The sequence below is a fragment of the Ilyonectria robusta genome (assembly GCF_021365365.1).
Source record: "Ilyonectria robusta strain PMI_751 chromosome Unknown BGZ61scaffold_27, whole genome shotgun sequence".
Classification (NCBI taxonomy): Eukaryota; Fungi; Ascomycota; class Sordariomycetes; order Hypocreales; family Nectriaceae; genus Ilyonectria; species Ilyonectria robusta.
The window spans coordinates 97,046-121,661 of record NW_025764461.1 but is presented as its reverse complement, the minus strand read 5'-3'; the positions used below and the strand labels follow the sequence as shown (position 1 = coordinate 121,661).

Genomic DNA, 24,616 nt, shown 5'->3' with positions numbered 1-24,616 from the left:
TCGTCACCCAGGTCTAGTGCTAATCATTCACCACCATCCAAACTTCTCGGTAAGAGCACCTCCTGCTAGAATCCCCTCTCCTTTGGGAGCAGAAACTCACCGCTGTACTTTGAGACCTAGACTTCGAGCCGGTCCGGCATGAGCGCTGTTGTGTGACAAAGGCCGGGATTATGGTCTTGCTCTACATCCGTCATGAACACCAATCTCTCGGATCGAATGTGCCGTACGCTACCTATCCAACAATCTTAAAACAGACCACGTGATCGATGACGGTATGACAGTACGGAAACTATCCTGGATCCGGCTTCGTCATTCCATGCCAACCATTGGCTGTCGCTCTAAGTTTGCAGCCATAGCAAGATTTCATTTCGGCTCAATCGGCCCGTCCGAGCCACCGCAAAACATCCCATTCCCGCCTCAAATAGCCAGGCAGGTGAGATTCTAGTCATACACAGATAATTATGTCGCCGTATTCCGAAGCCATATATCTTTGGACAAAATGTTGCGCTGGGATGACTTCGTCGACGACTATCCGTGGGTGGCAAAGGTCGTCTCAGCACGTAGGTATTTGCCGCCATTGAACTTCATCACCATCCACTATGCCTACTTCTCCGTCGTGTGTTTGATTAGCTCTGTCATTTTCTGGCAGTCGTCGGACCCTGCCTCGGCCATCAGCTACACCGATAGTCTGTTCCTCGTGGTGTCTGCCATGACCGAGGCCGGATTGAACACAGTCAACCTCAGCATCATGACGACCTGGCAGCAGACGATGCTGTTCCTCCTTATCATGCTGGGCAGCACCATCTGGGTCTCTATTTGGACAGTGATGGCGCGCAAACACGTCTTTGAGAAGCGCTTCGAGCGTGTCGTGCGTGCCGAGCGCGCCCGCAGGCTCAGCCGACAGAATAGCAGCATATCACTCGCCCTACCGAAGCTGTGGAAGGCAGTCTCATTCCGCAAGGCGCAGACCGTCCCTCTGCCCGACCAGATTCTACCAGCGACAGGAAGGAGAGCATTGGATCCTGTCGTAGACGGGCCGCAGATTCACAAGGAGACGCCAAGATCTCAGCATGCTTCGTCCTTACCCGATGCCGACCTCGTGGGGCTATTCAAGACTTCGACGGAGCCAGCCAAGGATTTAGCGGAGCCGCCCAGTCCCGGCGGACACATTGTCTTTGTCGACGCTCCGCAGAGGGCCGTGGACAACAATGCCACTTCTACCGGCACTTCCTACTTCGACGAGATCCAGCCCACGCGGAGAAACGGCGCCGCCAAGACGCTCGGGGACCACGCGAATGTCGATCTCGGCATACATCATTTCCTTAGGAGCCACTCCTCGAATCACAACGGCCAGTTTCATAGCCTCACAAGCGAGGAACGTGAAAATCTCGGCGGGTGCGAGTACCGTGCCCTGAAAGTCCTTGCAGCCGTGGTGCCCATCTACTTCTTCCTGTGGCAGTTCCTAGGATGCATCGCGCTTGGGGCATGGATAAGCAAAAACATGCCGGATACTGCAAAAGCGAACGGCATCAACCCGTGGTGGCTCGGCATCTTCAACGGCGTCTCAGCCTTTAATAATTCGGGCATGTCGCTCCTGGACGCGAACATGATACCATTCCAGAACTCCTACTTCGTCCTCATTACAATGGGCCTGATGATCCTGGCCGGCAATACTGCCTACCCTCTCTTCCTCCGCCTTATTATATGGACGGGCCTCAAGCTCTTGAAAGCCGTAACCAAAGAAGATGCCTTTGAGGAACTCAAGGCCACCCTCGAGTTTATTCTCAAGTACCCTCGACGAGTCTACACAAACCTATTCCCGTCTCGTCCGACCTGGTGGCTTTTCTTCATGCTCGTGTCGTTGAATTCCATTGATTGGGTCGCATTTGAGCTTCTGAATCTCGGAAATCCATTTATCGAGAGTCTTTCTGTAGGCTCTCGCATCATTGACGGCCTTTTCCAGGCCCTCGGTAAGCTTTCAACACTAATTTCCTCGATCAATACTCTAAAACGTTTCTCATAGCCGTCCGGTCTGGTGGCTTCTATATCGTGCCCATCTCCCAGCTCTATATCGGCCTCCAGGTGCTCTATGTTATTATGATGTACATTTCCGTGTACCCCGTAGTCATTACGATGCGCCACTCCAACGTCTACGAGGAGCGTTCGCTCGGTATCTATGGTGGTGATGAGTTATCCAACTTCGATTCCGACCCCGAGGCAGTCTCTCCGCTGCTCTCGCCTAATAGCCACAACTCCGCCCAGGCTTCGAACACCAACGGCGTGCTATCGAAAGGCTCAACTCTTGTTCGCCGGCTGAGCCGCTCCAGCGCGGCCGTCGACGTCGGGCACGCCTTGCAGCGCACCTTCACCTGGCACGGCGTCGGCGTCCCGCCCATGAAGCGCGGCAACAAGCCCGACGACGGTCCCGCATCGTCTCGCCCGGACCGCAGCAGCAACACAAACAGCCGCATTAGTTTCATCAGCCAGCAGATTCACGGGCAGCTAGCACACGACATCTGGTGGCTGGTGGTGGCAGTCCTAGTGATCACCACGATTGAAACCTCAAACTTCATGGCGGATCCAATCACATTTTCCGTGTTTAATATCATCTTCGAGGTCGTGTCTGCGTACGGCACGGTAGGCATCTCCGTAGGGATCCCGACAGCTGCGTATAGTTTCTCTGGAGCGTGGCATACTGCGAGCAAGCTTATATTGTGCCTCGTCATGCTCCGTGGCAGGCATCGCGGGTTGCCGGTCGCGTTGGACCAGGCTGTGAGACTACCGGGGGAGCAGCTACATCACGATGAAGAGCAGGATCATCGGATACGGAGAAGTATGACGAGAAGAAGAATGGATTTATACTCTTCGGGGCCATAGGCTTGAGAGGTGCGATGTGGCCTGAATCTCGAATCAAGGAATTTTAAAAATCAACTCTCCATGTACTCGCAAGTCTCGATGTTAGGTCGGTAGGACTGTTACCAAGGCACTATAATAGAGTAGGGCAACCTATGCATTTGATACAGAAGTCCCACCTTTACTTATAACAGTAACAGTCAAAGTTTTGTCGAAGACACACGTCATTTGTTATGACAACCTACCAGTGGACAACTCACCCCAGTGTTATCAAAGCATTCGGTAGATTGCATCGACGCCTGCAATATGGGGTTAAATAGTCAAGAAACACGGAGATAAATACATCAGATACCGGCAGGTTCCCGGGATGACGTACAATATGGTATTGAAGGCATCGGGCACCAGAGGTCAATCTGAATGCCGCAGGAAGAGCCTTTCGAGGAACCATCCATAGCATTACCACTAAAACGGCCCTGGCGAGACCCAGAATAATCTAGGTACGCAACAGTACGTAGGAAACCTTGAATAAGATAAGGATTCTTCCTCGCGACGACGCTATGAAAATTATGCGAGCTCGCAGCGCCACCACATGAATTAACATATCGTCATCCAGGTCTAGCACTAATCATTCAAAGCCTTGTCCAACTCCATCCTCCACTTTTGACTGTTACGTCTCAGCAAATAGACACATCCGTTTCCAGTTGTCCATGCCACGAGTCCCACCATGGTCAAGAGCCAGCCATGCCCCATGACATCAATGAGAGGCTGCGCAACGATGGTGCCGATACAACTGAAAATGTTCCTGATGAAATTATTCAGAGCCACCCCGCTGCTGCTCGTCCGTGGCATAAATTCCGTTAACATCGTAGTGGTCGCGCTGAAGACCATCATTGACCCTGCGCCGAAGAGTAATACCGCAATTGATGGTGCTATCCAGTGCACGCCGTATTGCACTGTCCACCCGTACCAAATGAGCGATGCTGGGTAGACGGTGAGTGAAACCCATGCATTGAGACCCATCCGATCCTCTGGGAGGTAAATGAGCTGGCCGTCTGAGTCGTAACGACCAGCTTGCTCTGCGGCTCGAACCATGATGCGATCAATCCAGGCACCCCCGAATACGGATGTCACGATGCACCCTATAGTACTCGGGATAAACAACAGCCCGACAATGGTGGGTGAGTATCCATACGGCAACTCGGAAAATGCATCTTCCATGGATATGTTGAGAACGTAGCACGACCCGAACGCCACGGCAGCACAGTAGATGACAATCGCAACGGCAGGAAAGCGCAGATACACCACGACTCTCAAAGGCTCAACCATGCAGCGTTTAACAAGTCCCACCATTCTCTTGAAGGGATGGACTTGAGAGGCGGGAACTGCAATCGCGGTCCTTTGGGCTGCATCGAGGCTTGATGCTTCCACTTTGCGTTGCACCGACAAGGTCTCGGGCAAGGCAAGCAGGATCAACACCAAGACCAAGATGCCAAACCCGGTCAGGAACCAAATAGTGCTCCGCCATCCAAACTTCTCAGTAAGAGCACCTCCAACCAAGGGCAAAAACAGCGGCCCTGCCAATGGCCCGAGATAGAATATGCTCATGGCGTAGCCGCGTTCCTCCGGACGCCATATGTCGGCAATGGTGCCGGCGCCGACTGACTGTCCTGATGCGGCTGCACCACCAGAGAGAAGTCGAAAAACAACTAGCATGGCGATATTGTTGCTCATTCCGCACACAAAGGTGAAGATCACATGGAGGAGAAACGATATTATCAATATCGTGCGCCGTCCTGCTGTCTCTGAAAAGGATGACCACCATAGTGGAAAAATTGATGAAGAGAGCAAGTAGAACGCCACTGACAGATTGATGACTGTCGAAGAAACTTGTAAATCCCTCGACATGTCGGGAGTGGCAGCTGCAACTATCGTCAGTATTATGCCTTCAGCAGCACACCTAGATAAGGACGTTCTGCTCACGGTAGAAGATGGAGGCACCCATTGGTGCAGTGGCAGCGGCGATGGCCACAACACCCGTGATCAGCCATTTCGCTTTTTTTCCATAGTGATACGGGTTTTCGATCTCCGGTATAAGAGATAGCCACCCCAGAAACCCGTGGTGTTTTTCGTCTGGCACAGTGTTGTCTGAGATGCATTGGGCTGAGGTATCAAGCGACTGGGCCTGGACACCCTCAGTTTTGCCGACCTCTTTATCGGGCATCTCCCCGTCAGGTAGCCCAGAAAGAAGCACCTCAGATATCTGTCGATGATTCTTTTCCATTTCCCTACCTGGAGCCAAGCTGTCATGCTCTTTTGGCGATATTTGGGCTTGGCTGGAATAATAATCTTGCCCGCGGCTGGCGCTTAATTCTGATTTGTTGGTGACAGCGGGCATTTTGCTTGTCCTTCAAGTTATCAAGATCGGAGTGGTGTAGGATAGCCAAATTTTGTTTGAGAGCCTTGTTCTGCCGGTGAAATCCATGTCATATTCCTTGAGAGAGGAAGGAAACTGCATCAGCAGCCCATGCGTAACCAACCAAGATCAGAAGTGACCAACGGCTGGAGACTAGACCGAATCCATACACAATTGCTTCACTCGATCATTTTGAATCTGCCAATTCTTTCTTAATCTTCTTGTTCCTACCCAAGCGAGCCAAACTTTTACTCGGTACCTGACCCCAGATCGACTCCAAGACTCGGTCCCCTCGTATCTTAGATACGGACGATAACGTATCAAAAGCCGACGCCAAGTGGGGTGGTTTCGTATCAACAACACCATGCACCGAGCGCGGCCGAATCGGTCGCGTCCAAGGTCAAGCCATTAGTTATCGGAGGAGAACATCAGTGCAAGGAGTGCCCATGTCTCGCATGAAAGCCGAAGATGAAGAAAAAAAAGATAACGGCCACGCTGAATGGAACATCACTTCTCTTGCTACCATGCGGGGAGCTCGACAATTCGAAGATAAGCCTCGCTTCTTCTGGATTGCTGGGGCGAATCGCGCTTGACATTAATGCGACTAACAACCCACGTTGATCCGTGTATGAAGCAATCAGTCAACTATCCACGCCAATCGATAAGTTCAGCCAAAATTATCACACTGCCATCATGTCGAACTTGAAGTATTTCGATTACGACGGCTATGGCAAATTCGCCCGTGAAAACTACGGATACAGCCAAGCAGTTCGTGTGGGGGACCGAATCGAGATTTCGGGACAAGGTATGCGCAAGCGTCCTCTGCTGCTACGCTCCCATACTGCTAGTGTAGCGACAACTAACGTACATCAGGTGCATGGGACCCCAACTCGGCTCCTCCAGTCTTTCCTACAGATTTAAAGGCGCAGATCGACCAGGCTTTCTGCAATATTGACCACGCTTTGAAAAGCGCTGGCGGTCAGGGAATTTCGCAGGTGTTTCGCATCAACTCATACCACCCCAATCTCTCGCGGGAGGCCCTTAGCTCTATGAAGGAGAACTTGGAAAAGTGGTTTCCGGATCACAGGCCCATATGGACGGCAGTAGGTGTGGAGAAGCTCGCCTTTCCAGAGATGCTCATTGAGATCGAGGCTGTTGCTTACGATCCACAAGGAGCATAATATAGGTATGCGGATTGAAAGGCAAAGGGATGCTCAAGGACGTGTCAAATAATGATTGAACAATACAGCTGCATAAAAAAACTAAATCAAGGATTCTATTAAAATTGAGATTCCATCCATCCACCTGCCCCGTATTGAGAACTCCGAAAGTCGTTAGAAGTCATCGTCTGGCGCCTGAAAAAACAAGGTCATACTCGCATGCTCGGTCTTCGGCTGAATAGCGCATTCGTGATCATTTGAAGCCCGGCCAATTAGTTAAAACGGATGTGGATCGGAACTGTGGATTCCCCGACAAACTGTTGGGGACGGCAAAGATGGCGGGCTACCTCCCAGCGCTCGTATCGAAACACGACATCCACTGCCTCGAACATATTTTCCAGTAAGTTGTCAGGGTATCGAGCCAGTCCGTCACAAATGACCTGTCGGAGCTTCGGAAATTGCGATGGTTGAAGCCTCATTCGCTCACAAAGACCGAAAAGCCCTTTCGAAATGCTCAACTTCGTGTCGCACTGAACGTTTGGGAAGGACAATGAGACGATTGAAGAGGGAAGACGGTTGGCGAGGAAATCAGTGTTCTTTCGTTGGCTGAAGGGAATGATGATTGCATTGGTGCTGAGTAGCAGATGCTTCAGAGCGGTGAAGTCTGTAAGAGAAAAATCGTCTACGTGGCTGATAGGGTTGTGGTTGGCGCGTAAATCGATGTTCAAGCGCTCTAGAGTGTCTCTGTGCCTGTAAAGGTGCTTGACTGCGGGGCAAAGTCGAAAGTGTTCTTCGCCCTCTTCGTATTGGGGCGCGTCATAAACAAATGTACGGAGGCCACCGGAGCAGGCAGAGAGCAGGACCCGGAGATCATAGTCGCTCATGCTAAGGTCATACATCCGGAGAGCCTTCAGATTTGGCATGGAAGGGACCGCGGTGCCCACAAACGCGACGTTGCGAAGGTTAAGTGTCTCCAAGCCGGAGGCCATTTCGATGATTGGGCCAGGCAGGATATCCACGTCGAGAGTCTTGAGCGGCAGATGGGACACGTTGAGTGCCTTGAGCGCGCCGTTCGGGAGTGGGGACATGTCTCGTTCGGGATCCTGGGTGATCAGATGCTCCAGATTCGGCAGCTGGGAAAGCAGCATGGCGAGCATCTCGCCGTCGACCGAGTTCTCCTTTCGTTCGTGGTAAGGCGTGAATTCTTGTGCCAGCCAGGACATAGCACCTACGGTAGGCATGCTCTGTCGATGTAGCATAATCGAGTCGGCGTACTCGGCAAACTCGTCAACGGGGAGTTGTGGTCTGTCGTCGAGGGGGAGCGCTGCGATTCGCGCGGCGCGTCGCCTCCAAGCAGCGGGCAGGGGGATTCCCGAGGCACTGGCGCATTGATCGAGTGCGGTGCTGGCGTGGTGTTGGCGGATCGACTGGAAGAGAAGCCGGTGGACAGAGACGACCTTGACGAGGTTGGCCAGGTCGGGTCGCCGCCTCATGGTCCGCATAAACAGAACGAGGCGGCTGTCCCACTGGAAGCCCGAGGCCTGCCAGGAATCGCCAATTCCCAGGACAAACTCGTGGTGGAGGACCGACTGCGCAATGCCGCGGAACCGCCGCGACACGAAGCTCAGCTCGCACAGCGGGAGCCGGTAGTGCTTGTAGTACCACGACCGGCTCCTTCGCATCTGTCCCCGCTCTTGTGCTAGGGGGTCACGCAAGTGCCCTATATCGCAGGGCTGGTCGTGTTCCCCGCAGCAGTGGAGACAGAAGTTGCCGAAGATTTGGGTCAGGATCTCGGTCGGGAGGTTTGCGATCGTAATCGAGGCCATCTTTGCGTCCTGATTGGTGGTGTCTGGTCGGATGATTTGCTAGGGTGATGTGGCGATGATGTGATCTTGGATCTGGTGAAGAATCAGAGATTGAAGAACAGATTGCAAGACGAGGCAACGGCAGAATGCGAACGATCATGTCACGTGCTGCATGTTTCTGAATTGTCACGGGATCTCGTACCATGCTTGCTTTTGAAAAAGCAAATACAATTCCATAGATCGCGAAGGCATTCCTTTGAATTCCATCTGGACACGCATGTAAAACCTCCCCATAAGCTGGCCCATACACCATGTTCTCCATCTTTGTGGATCGACGCGCCAGGTCCGGGGCTTATCGGTATACGGGCCGCAAATTAAGCTAGGGCAGGGTATGTCGGAGCAAGCGGCACGGATTTTCCACGAGAAAATGGTCCACGTGCTTATCGCCGCAGGAAAATTGCACTTTTGAATCAACTGATACGGCCGGATGTTAGCCAAGACTGCCGAACGACGCTCTTATCGGCACCCTTCCCTATCAGGCAGATACGTATCGTGCTCTAGTGTGGAGTTGCACGATCCACTGTCAAGCTTCGGCGATAACCTACTTTTTAGACTAAAAGTTAGATGATATCTAAACAGCAGTTAGGTTTAAAACACCTAGCTATAAGATGTCACTGGCGGGCGAGTGCTTTATTTCCAGGATATAATCATTTCCAGCTTATTCACGGATTTTTCTCGCGAGTTGGTCTGCATCAGAAAATTGAATTCGGCATCCCAAGCAAAGTGCACATTCATCCCAACGCGACAACAGCACTCTGCTTCTCGTTTCAGGAAACGCTAGTTCGACACTCCATTGCCTTGGTATGCATTCTACCTTCATGATATATAATATGGCGCCCGCAACGAAACCGACTATCGTACTCGTTCACGGTGCCTGGCATTCAGTCGATTGCTTCGATCTGCTCCGTGGCGAGCTCCACAAGCGCGGATGGCCGACGGAAGCACCCGCCCACCCTTCTCCAGGTGCTGATTCCGGCACCGCAGTGGGGACGGCTGAGAACGCGGCTGCTATTCGAAAGGTTTTGCAGAGGCTTTGCGACGAGGGAAAGGAGATTGTTGTCGTTGCCCACTCATATGGTGGTGCTACCAGCTCGTGTGCTGTTGAAGGCCTTGCCAGCAAGCATCGAGCCGCCGCGGGGCAACACGGTGGTGTGATTCTGCTTGTTTACTTGACAGCGTTTGTCATCCCAAAGGGCGTTAGTATCCTAGAGGCATCCGGAGGGACTCTTCCCCCATGGCAGAAACTCCAGGCAAGTAGACGTCACAGTCCAAGCCCAAGGGTTATGAAGAAGCTGACTTTAAGTGCTAGGGGAGCTTCGTACATGTTGTCACACCAGAAGACGTATTTTACCACGACGTGCCACCGTCTATGGGAAAAAAGTTCATCGGGCTATTGAGACCTGAACCGCTGAAGATATTCGAGGACAAGATCACTTACGAGCCCTGGCATGATATCAAGTGCGCATATATCTGCTGTGATGACGATAGGGCGATTCCACTACCTGTTCAAGAAGAAATGGCAGCGTTACTTGGGCCAGACTCGGCTGTATTTCACATCAAAGCGTCTCATTCTCCTTTTTTGTCGAACCCGCATTTAGTAGCTAACCACATTGAACAAGCTGTTACAGGTACGCTTTCGAGGAGCTAGAAGTCCTGTCCAGTTCATTTACATCTAATACATTTGAGTTGTGACAATAACAGGCGGTCAGGGACTTTTGGGCTACCTGGTAGCTAGCAGGGACAGGGATATATAAGGGAGGAAGCTGCACACAAAGGAAGGGGAGGAGGCATGGGATATTTCCTTGACATTTTTCTTTTCAGTCAGAGAGACAGAAGTCTGAAAGTCTTTGTTGTCAGAGTCAATACTGAATTTTTGCTGCGTTTTTAAGAGACTTTTACAAGAGCCTTCACGATCCTTATCCGACCTCAGCTCCTACATCGCCACTTAACAGGCTGCCGCAGGCATCTCTGAAGCCTTGCCCTGTCTTATTCCGCAGCAGACGAGAAAAAGCATCCAATTAGATGTTTTTCTATTGGATGATCGAAGTCACAGATCTGTCGGACCTCAAATGAATAGTCCAGCGCGACTTCGGGTCGACTTAGCGAGACGCCTGTGCGGCGCCATTCTGTGTATCCCTCTAAGGAGGCTATTTATTATTTAGGCACGTAGCAATAAAGTATACATGACGATAGATATGTGAGAGAGTCGAGTTCCCTCTTGTAAATTCTCCAGACCTACCTTCTAGAAGTATGATGCTTCAAAATAGTCTTTCGACGGTGCTGACCCCACGAAAGCCGAACCAAATGTCCGTCAGTCACCTTTGATGCCCTGCCTGGGCATGCTTAGTGTGGACACTAGTGACGATAAGCGAATGCACTTATTAGGGCGGGGTAGTGAAGCACATCGGCTCCCCACAGTCGGTCGATCGTCTCCTCTATTTCTCAAAAACCCATAATTCTTGCTAGCCGTCAACAGTCCAGTCGCTAGGCTTTTACTTCCAAGTTCAGATATCCCACGCCACTATTCAAGTCCATTACAGCAACAATGAGTCCCAGTGCCAAGCCAAGCCGGCTTGAAACCCTACCCAGTGAGATACTTCGGGATATCATCAAATGCCTCATTGACAAATGTACAATGAACAAGGACACCGGCTATCCTCACCCCTACTATTCCCCCATTCGTGGTCAGGCTGAATAGGAACGCAAACGCAGCCTACTTGCCATTTCCCTGTCGTCTCGGAAGCTCAACGCAGCCGTGGCCCCGTTCCTGTATCAACAAGTTATCCTCAAAAAGGGGATCGAGCTTGACGTGCCTAAGCTATCAACGGAGAAGGACCAGATATTTCCTGACCGAGGCATCGCTACACTTGCTTTATTTCTACACACGATGCTGGAGCGGCCGCAGCTTCGAAAATATGTCCATCACTTGGATCTTCTTTTCTTTCTACTGGATGTCAAAGTCAAAGATTGGTTCGGCCCCCCTCAATCTTCCCTGCGGGCCGTGACAAAGTGGGAGCTTGGCTTTTCGCAAAAGACTTTCAGTTGCGCCAAATCCGAGTATGACTGCGCCGTACTGGACCATGTCAGTCTTTCGAATGGAGGGACATCTCATGATCTTGCCGAAAGAATTTTCACGGCAATTCTCTGTCTCATTCCTCAGCTTCGAACGTTGGCGTTTCCACCCCCACCTGGAAAAGCGTGGTGTCGAGGGTATGTGAAGGACTTCGATGAGGATGTCTCCGACCACACGAACAGGGGCACCTACAATACCCTAAGCTCGCTCCTTGGACGAGTATCCCATGATGCGCGGCTATCCTCGGCCACATTGCAGAACCTTGACGCCGTCAGACTTACCGTCATTCCACGAACCGATAGCTGGAATGCAAAAGCCCGACCTTACTACACGTTCCAGATCGACGCATGCCTTAGCATACTCCAAGCTCCAAACTTGAAAGAACTTGAGACCGACATGGACACCGCAACAAGGGGAATTGGATTGCACAGCCAGGTGCCCCTCGCGAACTTGAAAATACAGCGGGCCTTTCTTACATCGGCCGCTTTCGACCAAGAGATGCTTGAGTATGTTTGCGAACACTGGCCTTTGACTGCGCTTGGGATGTGCGCTACTTATTACTCCGAGCAAGAGCCCTTTTACCGGCCAAGACCTCAGAGACCTGTGACAGATGTCAATATCTTGGATACATCCCTAATAGCACTGGCAACAACGCTGAAGACTCTGGATCTCGCCCCCCAGACCACGAAATGGAGGGCTGATCAGCAACTATCTTGTCTGCCCTCCCTAGTAGCCCTTGAGCACCTGCGCATCGGGTTGCCTTTATTGAACTCAAACAATGGTTTGCCACTCGACCGCTGGCGGCAATCCTCCCTCCTCGTCTCAAGACGCTCACAATTAACGACTAGTATGCTGCCAATCGCTACGAGCGGGAGGATTCGGAGGAAGAAGAATACTTCTTTCTGCAGAAGAATCCCCTCCCGCATTTGCGTTTATTATCCCTCGCACTGGACGAGTTTTCCCAAACATGTAGCAGCACGCATCCATTCCTTCGTTCAGTAATGGTTTTTGGATCGTTCCCGATCCAGCCACTTAGTGCTTGGGCTGAAAGGAATGCTCTTAAACAGTTTGAGCCTCAGCCAGGCCAGGTTCTCGTTGACGGAGAGAGAGTGCAGAAGCAATTCGCCGAGTCTGGTGTGGTATTTCAAGAGTTTCTTCATGCCCAAGAGTGCGACTATCGCTTTAGAGATGTACATGTATTTTAGCTTATTATCATATGGCCGTGCTGTCAAACCTAGCTAATTAGGTCCAAATTATGCCGATGCTATGAGACCGGATCATATTTGACTGTGCTACGTAGCCGGCCAAGGCGTATTGCGTTATAGATTCTGCGGGTGTGGATGGATTCCGTGCGTGGGCAAGATCTCGGACCACATCCACATTTTGGGATCTAGTTGGCCTTTCCTATCTGCTGCGTTATATGTGCTACTACAATAGACATTGAACACTAACAGCCCACGCGAAGTAGACAAGAATGCCGGGTCGGGCCAATCCAGACCTGCTAGGTGGCCAAGACGGAAATGGCCACTCCTGGCAGAGGAAACGACGTGAATTCCCAAAGGTCCCGGAGGACGAGCTGGAGAGCAGCGAAGAATTCCTCGGCCTCAAGGGGCCGTAGTTTTCGGTTCAAATCCTAAGTCTGGGATTCTTCTTTTTCTTTACCTCGCTTCATCCAGGTGAGGAGGGTGTAGTAATCATTTCTGCGCTGTATGAACGGCTATGCAAAGGGGCCGGTCTTGATTGAGGATGAAGCAGGCCTTCAAACCCTGGAACGGATTGTGTGTAGGTAGTATATACCGATGAAATCGGTCCTCTGTTCGGCACGAGTCGTAGCGCTAAGGGGGCTCATCCATGCGTAGAGGTAACTCTTGAGGAGCGGAATTCTCGTAATAGTCAATCATAGGGCCGTTCGTCATATGCGTTGATGCCTACCTACCATGACATGCTTCGGCGGGTGTCTTCGCGTGCGAACATGATCGTCTTTCAAGTTCATTTCTTTGGCCGTTGGCACAGGACCCCATAGCTCCTGAAACGCACGCTAATGCGCATCAGTACAGCCCGAACAATGATAGAGAGCCTCGCGGCTTTTTACTGTGCTTGACACGAAAGTACAAGGGCTTACACATATCGGGCGACAGCACCTTACTACCCCGCCTGGATGTAGGCGCGTTGAGGCTTCAGGATGCGTAATTGTCCTATCTGTGGGAGCATGTGTCAAATAGAGCATTCTTGAGCATTTGAGTACGAGAAGACTGACAATTTCGCTGCGCTCAATATTGACTCGTTGTCTAGACGTATTCAGCGGCTTGGATCAACGCAGCGGTGTGGCCAAAGCCGAGAAGATGTTCGCTTCCCTTACTACTTCCGATGACTGCCGAAGCAATGTGACATAAGATGCTGCCCTGTGATTAGACAGACCACAACCCCATTTGTGGGGTGCTTATTGTTATTTTAGCTGCCCAACTCCCATCTCCATTGTAGAAGTAGGCTCTTTCAACCCTCGTTTGCATGCTCCCTGTGTGCAAAAAGAGCTACGCCACACAATGAGTTCTGCAATGATGGACAGTACCGTTTCTCGATCCAACGCCACCGAGATTGCAATGACGACACCCGGCGACGACGACAGATTCATGTCTTCCGTCCAAAATGGTGGCATGTCAAGCAGCCCATCGAGCAAAAACCCAGTCCGTGACTCCCAAGTTGCATCTATGCGAGGTGGGTATTATGCCAAATATTCAAGGACAGGCGCTATGGAAGACTTGGATTTGGCGATTCAGCTATACCAAGAATGCCTCTCTACAACTCCAAGAGACCACTCTGACTGGGCGTCTTTACTTGATAGCCTTGGAGATGGCTATTATCACCGGTATTCAAGAACAGAAGCCATGCCGGATCTTGAAAAGGCGGTCCAACGATTTCGAGAGTCTCTTGACACACCACCATCACACCCTCCCGACCAGATGTCTCGCCTCGCGGAAGTGAGAGCGAAATATTCGGAGCAATACCCAGAAACTACAGAATGTATGACTGGCGAAATCGATCTGGCAGCTCAGCTTCAGGTTCTTGCGATTGGATATCACGTTAGATTCTCCGAGACAAGGTCACTGCTGCCTCGAGACCAAGCGCATCTGAACAGGGCACTTCAACTATATCAAGAATCCCTCGCCAATACCCCAGAACATCACCATGATCGCACACCCAGACTCAGCAACCTTGGAGTTGGTTTTTACTTAAAATACTGTGTAACCAGGGATGCGATGTACCTGGATAGAGCAACTGAGTTGTTCCAGCAATGTCTCGATACAACACCGATGGACCACCCCGACCGCGCACTTCGACTTTATAAACTCGGGGCCATACATGAGGCTCGATATCAGGAAACAGAATCCGTGGAAGATATAAATACTGAAATTCGGTACCTTGAAGAATGTCTCGACAGACTACCAAATGATGACTCGCACCGGCCATCGTGTCTTCGGGCTCTTGGAATGGGACGTTATCGCAGATACCAGGAGTTGAATACCCTCACAGACTTGGATACTTCAATTGAGCTATTCCAAGAATCTCTCCGCGCAACGTCGATGGATCATCCTGACCGGGCATCTCGACTCTATGATCTCGGAGCCGGATACCACGATCGATACAATGAAACAAGAACCGAGACAGACCTAGACAAGGCAATCGAACTCTTTGAGGAATCGCTCGAGAACACACCTACACATTATCACGACCAGACGTCTCGAATTCGCAGCCTCGGACAGGCCTATCGCATAAGATATCTCAAGAGAGACACTGCAACGGATTTAGATAAGGCGATTTGTCTATTTGAGAAATTCCTCGAACAAATACCAACAGATCATTCCGACCGGGCAACGCGACTGAATGACCTTGCGGCTGTGTACAACGACAGGTATCAAAAGAATGACATCAGGTCTGACCTTGACAAGGCAATACTCTTACTTCGAGAGGCCCTCAACCATTCTCAGTCACCTACTCCAGACCGCCTAGTAGCTGGTAAAATCTTACTCTATATCCATGCTGAGTTGGAAGCTTGGGAAGAAGCACACGAATTTGCGAAAACAGCCGTACACTTGATTCCGTCAGTCGTCCCGCGGTTACTTGGAGCCGCGCATAAGCAGAGCTTACTCTCTCAGGATGCTGGTCTGGCCTCGGACGCTACAGCAGTTACGTTGAATGCTGGAAAGCATGCTTTCGACGCAGTTCAACTTCTTGAGATTGGGCGTGGAGTTATCTCGGGACTGTTCTACGAGATGGCTGCAGATGTGGCCAAGCTTCTTTCAGCTTATCCCGCATTGGGAGAGAGGTTTATCAAACTAAAGGAGCAATTGGAAGTTCCTGCTGCCTCAAACCCTACCCAGGCCATGAAGCAACAAGACCTCCGCGAGAGTCTCCCTTCTCTCGTGGACAGGCTGGAGGGACTTGACCCCGCGCCACAAACTCCTGCTGAACAGTCCTACATCGGCAGTCAACTCGATAAGCTGATCGTCGAAATCCGCAAACAACCCGGGTTCGAAAACTTCCTCCTCGCTTCATCAGAGGAGGAAATACGTGCTGCTGCGAGACACGGCCCTATTGTCGCCATCAATGTTAGCGAGCTCCGTTGTGATGCGATCCTGATTGAGCGGCATCGAATTTGGTCGTTGTGCTTACCTCTCCTCAATCTGGACGAAATTCAGCTGAAGACACAGCAATCTAGCCTGGATAGCCCCGAGACTCTAGAGTGGCTATGGGACGTTGTTGCAAGCCCGGTTCTAGAGGCCCTCGGATACACCCAGTCTCCTGCTGACGACTGTTGGCCGCATGTGTGGTGGATTCCCACTGGGCCTTTAAGCCATTTCCCGCTTCACGCAGCAGGATATCACTACAAACGGTCCTCCGAATCAGTCCTTGACAGGGTCATGTCTTCGTATAGCACGTCTATTAAGGCCATCATCTGCGGTCGTCAACGGCGACCACAACAATTCGCCTTGAGTCAGGCATTGCTCCTAGGCATGGAATACACACCAGGGCATTCTCGGCTCCCATTCGCAACCCAAGAGATAGCCATGTTGCGGGACCTTTTCAAGTCGATGCCAGTCGAGCCGGTTGAGCTTGGGCATTCCAAGGAAGACGTCACATCACGTTTACTGAACTGCAGTGTGTTTCACTTCGCTGGTCATGGCTATACGGATAAAGCAAAGCCATCTAATAGCCGCTTGGTGCTGGAAGGCATTCCACTAACGGTTGGAGACCTCTTGGAGATGAACCTTTATGACCACTCCCCCTTTCTTGCGTACCTGTCGGCTTGCAGCACTGGCCAGATCAAAGACGATAAGTTTATTGACGAAAGCATCCATCTGATTAGTGCGTTCCAGATGGCGGGGTTTCGGCATGTGATTGGCACATTGTGGGAGGTCAATGATGAACATTGTGTGGATATTGCAAGATATACGTACGAAGGGATGAGAGATAGAGGCATGACTGACGAATCAGTTTGTTATGGGCTTCATATGGCCACTCGAACGCTAAGGGATAATTGGCTTGGAACGCCAGCCGAGCCCAACCGCAAACTCTCGGGTACGGACTTGGGAACGGGTCTGGCACGGGAACGGGTAGATAGGCCGGGTCCAAGACGTAAGGGTCAGGGGGAGCGTCAGTTATCGAGAGATGTGCTTTTGTGTGACGATGATGAAGAGCTGGGACGTGTTCACTGGGTCCCCTATATTCATTTTGGCGTGTAATTCTTGAATGAAAGCTGTCTTTTTACACCGCGCCCGATATGCCCGTGCTAGCTATCTGCCTCTATGCGAGGATGACATAGATGAGGGAGTATACCACTGATCAAGGTCCAGTCGTCAAAACATTATTTGTCTAGGATGATCTCTCCTGGACAATCTGCCAACTTTCAAGATCATCCAGGTATTAGGAGCTATGCGAAAACCGCCATCCGCTCCCGAGGAGTCTGAAGTATCTACTAGTCCATAGGGGAAAAGTGCCACGCCCGGAACGTCGCGCCGGTGACGGAACATCGGAATATTAAATTTAGGGAACGTGCTAACCGCAAAGCTATCCGGTACGATTGCAATGAAGGTATTTATCCAATCCCCCCACTGAATCATTATCCCAGTCGCATTCCACTGTTGTTGAATAGGGCCCACCTCCACAAATAGCTTCTGGGAGCGTGTCGCAGAAATAAGCAGGTAGGGCTGCACGAGCTACTCCAACTTACGCATATTATATTGAGGCCTAGTGAACTGTCCCTGCTGAAGACAGCTCGTACATTCCTTACATTCTGTGGTTTCGTGGCTTTGTTGAGTAGAGGTTTCATGCTAGGGTGAGGTCCGCGTCGATTCGCATCACGGAATCATTTCAAAGGCAACACGATAAAAACACCACCAATCCAAGCACTGAGAGACTCAGAAACAAGACCAAAGGATTCAAGTTGCTTAAGAAAGTGTACCTCAACAGACCTATCAATACTACAGAATTTAAGAGCTTCGGATGCGCCTGTTAACCGTTGCCTGTTGTCCTACCCTAGAGGAGCCTGAGCCACTGATATTTCACCTAACAAACATCCTGCGACAAGAGATCCATCAACTGGCAGCATTAGAATTGGATCTTAAATTAAATAAAAATATTGCGTCAAGATAAGTCGATGCTAGCTAAGCGTTTCCATCAGCACCTTCATTTACGGCTACAATGACAATAATATAGCGCGTAGAGACGACGGTCAAACAGACATTTGCGACAAGGAAATGGTTCATCAATCACAATCAACAGACAAAAGTAGAGGTAAACATTTCTTTGAGTATAATATGTCATAATTCAAGGCTAATGAATACATGCATTCAAAGACGTTTGTCCAATTTCAGCGTGACTAAATACCTCGGGCATGTCCATGAAGATAGCTGCCTGGCGTAGCAGACCTTATCCTCCATCCAGTGTCCTCGAGGGGGTATCCATGGCAGTATCAGAAAGTTTCACAGGTCGATTAGGGTCGAGGCCGCTCGCGCAGCACTCGTAAGATATTTTCCTTCCGGGTTGACAGATCAAAAGCCATCGAGCAACTTATTTGGCGGGGTAGGCCATGTCGTCGTTGGTCTTGTACTGCTCGGAGACAGCACCGCCCTGGGCGTTGCGGTGGACGGTTTCCTTCTCCTGCTGGACGAGATCGCAGATGCCGCAGCAGCAGGCGGTGGCGATGTCGACCAGGCAGCTGCCCTGAAGGTTGTACTTCTCACGGATGTTGGCGCGCTGGAGGGCCATGGGGATCCAGTGGAGACCGACGCAGGTGGAGCCGAAGAACATCAAGCACTGTTGGAGACGTGTTAGTCAGAGCGGAGAGACGGAGCGACTAAAAATGGATGGACTCACAGAGGTGTTGATGGGCTCGTATCCATCGAGGTTACCGTTCTTGCGGAGACGGTGATGGGTCTTGCCAAAGGTGACGCAAGGGAGGCACCAGGTGATCAGGCAGGTGTCGATGGGGTTGCAGCAGCCGAAGAAGGCGCTGGCCCAGGGCTGGGCCGACTCGGGGGACTTGGAGTTGACATGCTCGCTGGGGCGAGCCAGGACGTCGTTGAAGCGGCCCTTCCACTCGTTGAGGTCATCGTGGTCGATGGGACCGTTGTTGTTCTGGTTCTGGGCAGGGGTGGCCATTGTAAAAGGTTGGGAAAGGTGTGTGTATAAGAGAAGGATTAGAATGTAGAGAAGGGAAGTGAATGGAACAGGCTGTGCTGCTGTGGTAAGAAAGCGGTTCAAGGAGAGACTGGTGGTGAATGAAGAATGAAGGAGAGCTGTTTCGGGTCTTGGCTGGGACAGCGGCGTCAACTTATGTGAAAAGCAGGCCGGCATTCAACCTCGCAGCTCGTCTACTGCGTCTGCTCCTCTCAAGATTGGCCTGGGATAAGCAGGCGTTGTGTTCATCCGGCTGCCACGCTACCACGGCCACGATCATGGGTCCAACGCCGCAGCTCGACTCATTGGACGCCCCATCTAGCGCTGCGGGGTGTCTGTTCAGCCCTGTGGCCCCCTGGGATATTTGATTCGGCACGGCGGAAGTGGTGGCAGGCCATGGGCACAACCTTTGCGCCGCCAGCTGAAGCGCCACCAAATTGCATTCCTGGGCGAGGGCGCAGCCGGCGGGAGGTCTGGATGGGACGACGGCATCAAGTGAGATTGCGGGCTCGACGCCCAGGCGCTGCGACTTCAAAGCTACGCGGGAGTGCGGCGTGCGCTATATCAGCCGCGACGCTGTCGAGGCTTTTTTGGTGCTCGTGCTGGCTGGGCTGCTGCAGGGCGGACACGTCTAGCTTTGTGGATGGCTTCCAGGCCGTTGTTTCAATGTGGGCAGTCTTGTATTTCGCAGTGCCGCGCGTCGGGCGTTGATCTTCCGAGTATCACATCAATATGCCGTCGGGTGGGCGGATGCTACCGCGCGAGGCGACTTGTCGTGGCTGTTGACTTTGGCGCTGAGGGCATCACGCTCGGCTTGGGCAAAAAGTAAAGCCAAGGGTTACCGGCCCAAACAACATTCCGTCTCACCAGTCAGAGTCCCGTCTGTCTGCGTGTCTGCATGCCGCTTCCAGGGACCACGCTGCCTGCATCCATGCTCCGATAAGCCGGCCGGGATCGTCAAGTACCGGGCGGCGCGTGGATGTTTGCCTCGTGCAACGCCCAGCGAAGGCTCCACACGCACGTTAAAATGAAGGCAGAGGCCGTTGTGGAGCGTGTGGCCCGCCAGCTGAAGGCGCTAATAGACTCCAGCCTTGAGGATGGGGATCATCTTCACGGCGAGAGATGGAGCCGTGGATCCGGAAATGGTATTGTCGTATTCTGCCTCGCCCGCCCTGTGGCTGATCCGTGCAATGTAAAACAGCTATAATAATGGGATAATAGCTGCTCTCCAGCGCTAGTCTTCTCGCTTCAAAGCTTGCAGTTCACGGTCCGCTTGGGAGTCACAGCGGCGAGTCTGTTCTCACAGCCCAAATGCAGGGGTGTTACCACCAGACATCACAAGGCAGGGAGACCCCCTTTCTTCCACTTATTACTCTGCACTGTACTCCGTACCTATTATGCATCGTCAATCTGCCGATAGTCTCAAAGTTTCCTTCAGTCAAATATCATTTCTGGCTGCGTTTCACCATCCCCAGTCGCCTTGCAGACCTCACTTCCCCTGCATAAGCGCCAGCCGAACCAAGCCACCAACGTCCAAGATGCAGCAATCTCAACATGCTCTGCCTTTCGCATAATCTCTGCCTTTCGCATAATTAACCCTCCTGGTGTCTAGACTTGCATCAAGCACCCCAGACGAGTCAGCGCCTGGCTCACGTCCCCTTTCCGGGAGATGATCGGCACACTTATCATTCGTCTATTAGCTCCGACACACATTTTCCCTCACATTCCGCGCTGGCCAATGTGGAGCTTCATGGGGACCACGCCGCCGTCTGTTAGTGCAGAGAAGCGTCCGCAATGCATGCCCTAATAAGGAACGGATTATGCTTGATCTCTTGCTATTTATGTCCTCCTCCTACCTGTAATGTAACCCTGGAATCACCTCCTCTCGGTAATCGCGACAACCGCCCATGGTTTATTACAGAAGCGGGGACTTGGCCAATGCTTCTCAAAATTTTCATCCTCGCTTCGATGGTGGATCGTGTAAGCTTCATTTTATACTGGTAAGGCAAGAATTCTCCGGCCTGACCTCGTCAAAACACGCTGATGGGTATTTTTTCGATGGTCCAGGAGTGTTTACACCTATTGCACCTATTGACCACACGCACTCAATTCAACACGTGACCTTGAAGCTCTCGTGGGATCTCCGTTTGTCTGATATCCTGTAACAATTTAGTTGAAATATCGGGAAATGACCATAGCCTGTCATGGCGTTCATCTGGGATTGACTGAGTTGAGCGCTTCGAGTCCTTGAGCCGACTCGTCACAAGGTAGAACACTCCGACATGGTGATGTTTATTGCGAAGCGAGCTCTGTCTCAGCCATCATATAAGCTTCACATACGCCGTTGGGTCTTGATATGCTTAAGAATTAGAATCTGACTTGGCCCACCGACCTTGTTATAACGCGTTCGATTTGACCATGGCATCATCACCGCTCGTGTCTCATTTGCGGCCACGATGTCACCGACGTTCACAAGTAGATATGATTCCAAAGACACCCAAGATGAAACGTATGGATATATCTAGAATTACTATTCTAAGTATACATCCCTCGCGATACCGTCAAATGTGGCCATTTGGTTGTTCATCTGCGAAAGGACCTGGCCCATGCGCTCAGACATATCCCGCCCCAGATGGATAACCCTCTCGCCCTCCTTGTCCTTTCCCACTCCCTCGCCCACTGCTACTTCATAAATTACCTTGGTAGCCTTCCGATGGTCTCCATCTGCTTTGAAGTTGGAACCTTGTATGGATTCCAAGACCTTTGCTGTTGTGCTACCGGAGTAATCTTCTGGGAAAGGTTGCGTTGAAGTCTGAACTGAATGTGAGAAATTCGTGTCGAAGCCTCCAAGATGTACTGTGAGTGTCCGGATATTAAACGGGCTGATTTCGCGCGCCAGGATTTTTACAAGACCTGTACAATTTAGCCTGAAATCTGGGCAATTGGCATGTATCTTACCATCCATGGCGGCCTTGCTGGCTCCGTAAATGCCCATACTTTCCCTACCTGATACCCCGGCACCGGAGCTGATATTGATGATCAGACCACGCCTCCTCTGCCTCATATACGGCACGACAGCCCGTATCAGCCTGTAAGGTCCAAAGAAGACAGTTTCCATCTGTCGACGAACTTCATCTTCCGAAAAGCTTTCGGCAGGGCCATGGATAGACCATCCTGCACTGTTGACGAGAATGTCAATTTCTGTGCCCTCATCTTCAATGCGCTTGATGAGGGACCCGCAGTCCGGGTCGTCAACGTCCAAAGTACGCCAGTCGCCACCTTGTGCTTTGATCTCGGAAACCAGGTCTGAGTTGCGGGCCGGATTTCTCGATGTCGCAATGACTTTGTGCCCGTTTGAAAGGGCAAGTCGCGTAAGCTCAAGCCCGAAGCCCGACGAAGCCCCTGTGATGAGCCAGGTGAGAGGGAAACGCGACCATGGGGAAGACATTTTGGAGAAAGTTATGATTTTCGAACGCTTGAGACGTGTATGATTGAATAGGATATGCGTATTTATGCGAAAACGAATCAAGGCTGTCTGTCTTTTAATATCCGGATGCCGAACTTAAGTCCGGGATCGTTGCTTACTCCCGGCTTTAGCACCCGATCGAAGACGCGATGCGTATCAATCTTCCCCGCAATGAGCAGCTTGGCAATAAACACGTCATTAGGATTGAAACGGAAGCTTCGAATCTGGCCAATGAAGAGGCCAGGGTTGACGCCCATTTAAGTTGACGGTAGAGGTGCTGCGGAAACCGGCGCATGTTCCGAATGGCAGACCGTCTGTTAATGTGCATGGCCGTAGACAGAACCAAACCATACCGCCGGGGAAGCTATCCTAAACTCTGCAACAAAGAACAAATTGGCACAATGATCGTTCGTACCTAGTATTGTCGCTCCTTATGTATGACGTTTATCAAGCCCTGAGCCGTGTTCATCCTTTCCAAATTCCTTTCCAGAATATCCACAACTCTGTCCCAGTAGTCATTCGATCGCCAACTGATATGGGGCGTGATGAATACATTGGGGGCTTTCCACAGAGGATGGGCGTCTGGAAGAGGTTCTGGATCCGTCACGTCCAGCGCCGCGCCTCGGATTTTCCCAGTCTCCAAGGCTGCCATTAACGCATCTGTTTGAACCAATGGCCCTCGAGAAACATTCGATATGAACGTTTTCCTCTTGGATAACAATTCAAACTGTTCCGGGCCGAGTAGTCCCTTGGTTTCACCAGTCAGAGGTAAGGCAAGAACCAAGATATCCAGGTCCTGGCTGAGGAAGTCATGGAGATGTTGTGTTGAAGCTCCGTGAAACCATTTGGAAGGGATCAAGCCGTCTGGATCGCCTGTTCCAGGGACACAATAGCTAATGTCCTTCCGAGACTCTGGCGTGGATCGCTCGCCACGCGTGTAGGCGTAAACTTCCATCCCCAGGGCTTGGGCAAGCTTAGCGCATTGCCGACCAATCGCCCCATAACCCAGTATTCCCCTAGAGTACTATTAGTCTATCCGTTCTCTATGTAGAAGTTGGAACTCATACATGCGTAAACCGACAGAGTCTTCCACCTTTACTGAAGGTAGCGTGTCCCAACGGCTTCGTTGTTGATTCTCGGCGAATTTCGAGAAAGAATGCTGGCTTGCGAGCCACGTCCCGATTACCCATTCAGCGATTTGAGGCCTTAAGAACGGTTAACGTTTGGAGGTGATAGAGTTAGCATAATTGAGAAAACTTACGGCTGACAGCCGCTCGCAGAACAGAACGGCACGTTGGGGTTTCGAAAAGCTTCATTCTCCAACCACGAATTAACGCCCGCGATGGCTAACTGTACGAACCGGACATTGCGCATCAGGTGAGATGCAGCCGGCAAGAATGCGCAATAAATGGTAACTTCATCCCACGTGCCATCGGGTAATTCGTCTGGGCTTAGAAATCCGCCCCCCGTCCTGCTGCAGTTCATCCATTGAACTCGGAGGCCGGGAAAGCGAGTCTCGACCCGGAAGATCCAGTCCTTTTTTGGCGGGATGGGTAGGAAAATGAGAACTTTGTCTCGACTCAAGCTGCCGACGGATCTCGGGAGTTCGCCCATTGTCGGCCAAGAAGATTTATTGCGTGCAGCGGGCGGACAGAAAGTCCATCACGGCAGAACAGCCATTATATAATACTACCGAAACACGCCATTTACGGAGACCGAGTCGTTTATAGGTTTGACGTCTCCGCTTCGCATAATTCGTCATGTCTGATAGCCGACCGATAGCGTGACCTGGCAGGAGTGATATACGAGAGACTAGCAAATAATGGGGACTTGGGGGCCGGCAATGCATATACGCCACAGTTATGGGGCATTCATACGAAGGGATTTTATACTACTCATATTATTGCAGTACTCTTTAATAAATAAAGAAGAGCGCATCTAATCGTGATGCGCATGTGCGGCTCGCCTATCAGTGGGTCCAGATGTTGATGCTCGGCTATCAACCGCTATAACAGCCACGCTAATAAGACCTTAGACCTGTTATGGATACGGGCAGAACACGTAATCATCCGACGGAACTGGCATGCCTCCCACAAAGCGTAGCTCAGC

At 51.3% G+C, this 24,616-nt stretch overlaps 10 protein-coding genes across 10 annotated transcripts; 5 read left to right on the top strand and 5 right to left on the bottom strand.

Moving 5' to 3' along the window:
• Positions 1 to 317: 317 nt before the first annotated feature.
• Positions 318 to 3,182, top strand: BGZ61DRAFT_461316 (cation transport protein-domain-containing protein). The gene is made up of 2 exons (XM_046247141.1): positions 318 to 1,970; positions 2,024 to 3,182. The coding sequence occupies exons 1-2, from the start codon at positions 500 to 502 to the stop codon at positions 2,875 to 2,877; spliced, it is 2,325 nt and encodes a 774-aa protein (XP_046097867.1). The 5' UTR covers positions 318 to 499; the 3' UTR covers positions 2,878 to 3,182.
• Positions 3,183 to 3,474: 292 nt separating this feature from the next.
• Positions 3,475 to 5,074, bottom strand: BGZ61DRAFT_365326 (major facilitator superfamily domain-containing protein; the record flags this gene model as incomplete). The annotated part of the gene is made up of 2 exons (XM_046241601.1): positions 3,475 to 4,772; positions 4,834 to 5,074. 2 exons carry the CDS (start codon positions 5,072 to 5,074, stop codon positions 3,475 to 3,477), a joined length of 1,539 nt encoding a protein of 512 aa, XP_046097866.1.
• An 885-nt stretch (positions 5,075 to 5,959) lies between these two features.
• Positions 5,960 to 6,447, top strand: BGZ61DRAFT_498391 (putative L-PSP endoribonuclease family protein; the record flags this gene model as incomplete). The annotated part of the gene is made up of 2 exons (XM_046251272.1): positions 5,960 to 6,071; positions 6,140 to 6,447. 2 exons carry the CDS (start codon positions 5,960 to 5,962, stop codon positions 6,445 to 6,447), a joined length of 420 nt encoding a protein of 139 aa, XP_046097865.1.
• Positions 6,448 to 6,480: 33 nt separating this feature from the next.
• Positions 6,481 to 8,345, bottom strand: BGZ61DRAFT_461315 (uncharacterized protein). The gene has a single exon (XM_046247140.1). It carries the CDS (start codon positions 8,250 to 8,252, stop codon positions 6,699 to 6,701), a length of 1,554 nt encoding a protein of 517 aa, XP_046097864.1. The 5' UTR covers positions 8,253 to 8,345; the 3' UTR covers positions 6,481 to 6,698.
• A 512-nt stretch (positions 8,346 to 8,857) lies between these two features.
• BGZ61DRAFT_119053 (Alpha/beta hydrolase fold-1) lies at positions 8,858 to 10,167 on the top strand. The gene is made up of 3 exons (XM_046237018.1): positions 8,858 to 9,541; positions 9,601 to 9,919; positions 9,993 to 10,167. Exons 1-3 carry the CDS (start codon positions 9,095 to 9,097, stop codon positions 10,043 to 10,045), a joined length of 819 nt encoding a protein of 272 aa, XP_046097863.1. The 5' UTR covers positions 8,858 to 9,094; the 3' UTR covers positions 10,046 to 10,167.
• Positions 10,168 to 10,759: 592 nt separating this feature from the next.
• BGZ61DRAFT_461313 (uncharacterized protein) lies at positions 10,760 to 12,640 on the top strand. Its single transcript, XM_046247139.1, has one exon. The coding sequence runs from the start codon at positions 11,179 to 11,181 to the stop codon at positions 12,364 to 12,366; it is 1,188 nt and encodes a 395-aa protein (XP_046097862.1). The 5' UTR covers positions 10,760 to 11,178; the 3' UTR covers positions 12,367 to 12,640.
• A 1,432-nt stretch (positions 12,641 to 14,072) lies between these two features.
• On the top strand, positions 14,073 to 17,105 carry BGZ61DRAFT_365375 (CHAT domain-containing protein; the record flags this gene model as incomplete). Its single annotated transcript, XM_046241604.1, has 3 exons — positions 14,073 to 14,385; positions 14,482 to 16,976; positions 17,016 to 17,105. 3 exons carry the CDS (start codon positions 14,073 to 14,075, stop codon positions 17,103 to 17,105), a joined length of 2,898 nt encoding a protein of 965 aa, XP_046097861.1.
• A 1,327-nt stretch (positions 17,106 to 18,432) lies between these two features.
• BGZ61DRAFT_365252 (PLAC8 family-domain-containing protein) lies at positions 18,433 to 19,023 on the bottom strand (the record flags this gene model as incomplete). Its single annotated transcript, XM_046241593.1, has 2 exons — positions 18,433 to 18,678; positions 18,739 to 19,023. The coding sequence occupies 2 exons, from the start codon at positions 19,021 to 19,023 to the stop codon at positions 18,433 to 18,435; spliced, it is 531 nt and encodes a 176-aa protein (XP_046097860.1).
• A 2,548-nt stretch (positions 19,024 to 21,571) lies between these two features.
• BGZ61DRAFT_365325 (uncharacterized protein) lies at positions 21,572 to 22,489 on the bottom strand (the record flags this gene model as incomplete). Its single annotated transcript, XM_046241600.1, has 2 exons — positions 21,572 to 21,954; positions 22,000 to 22,489. The coding sequence occupies 2 exons, from the start codon at positions 22,487 to 22,489 to the stop codon at positions 21,572 to 21,574; spliced, it is 873 nt and encodes a 290-aa protein (XP_046097859.1).
• Positions 22,490 to 22,758: 269 nt separating this feature from the next.
• Positions 22,759 to 24,139, bottom strand: BGZ61DRAFT_430254 (D-isomer specific 2-hydroxyacid dehydrogenase). The gene is made up of 3 exons (XM_046243806.1): positions 23,769 to 24,139; positions 23,575 to 23,712; positions 22,759 to 23,523 (listed from the first exon to the last, which is right to left on the bottom strand). The coding sequence occupies exons 1-3, from the start codon at positions 24,119 to 24,121 to the stop codon at positions 22,923 to 22,925; spliced, it is 1,092 nt and encodes a 363-aa protein (XP_046097858.1). The 5' UTR covers positions 24,122 to 24,139; the 3' UTR covers positions 22,759 to 22,922.
• Between the last annotated feature and the right edge of the window lie 477 nt (positions 24,140 to 24,616).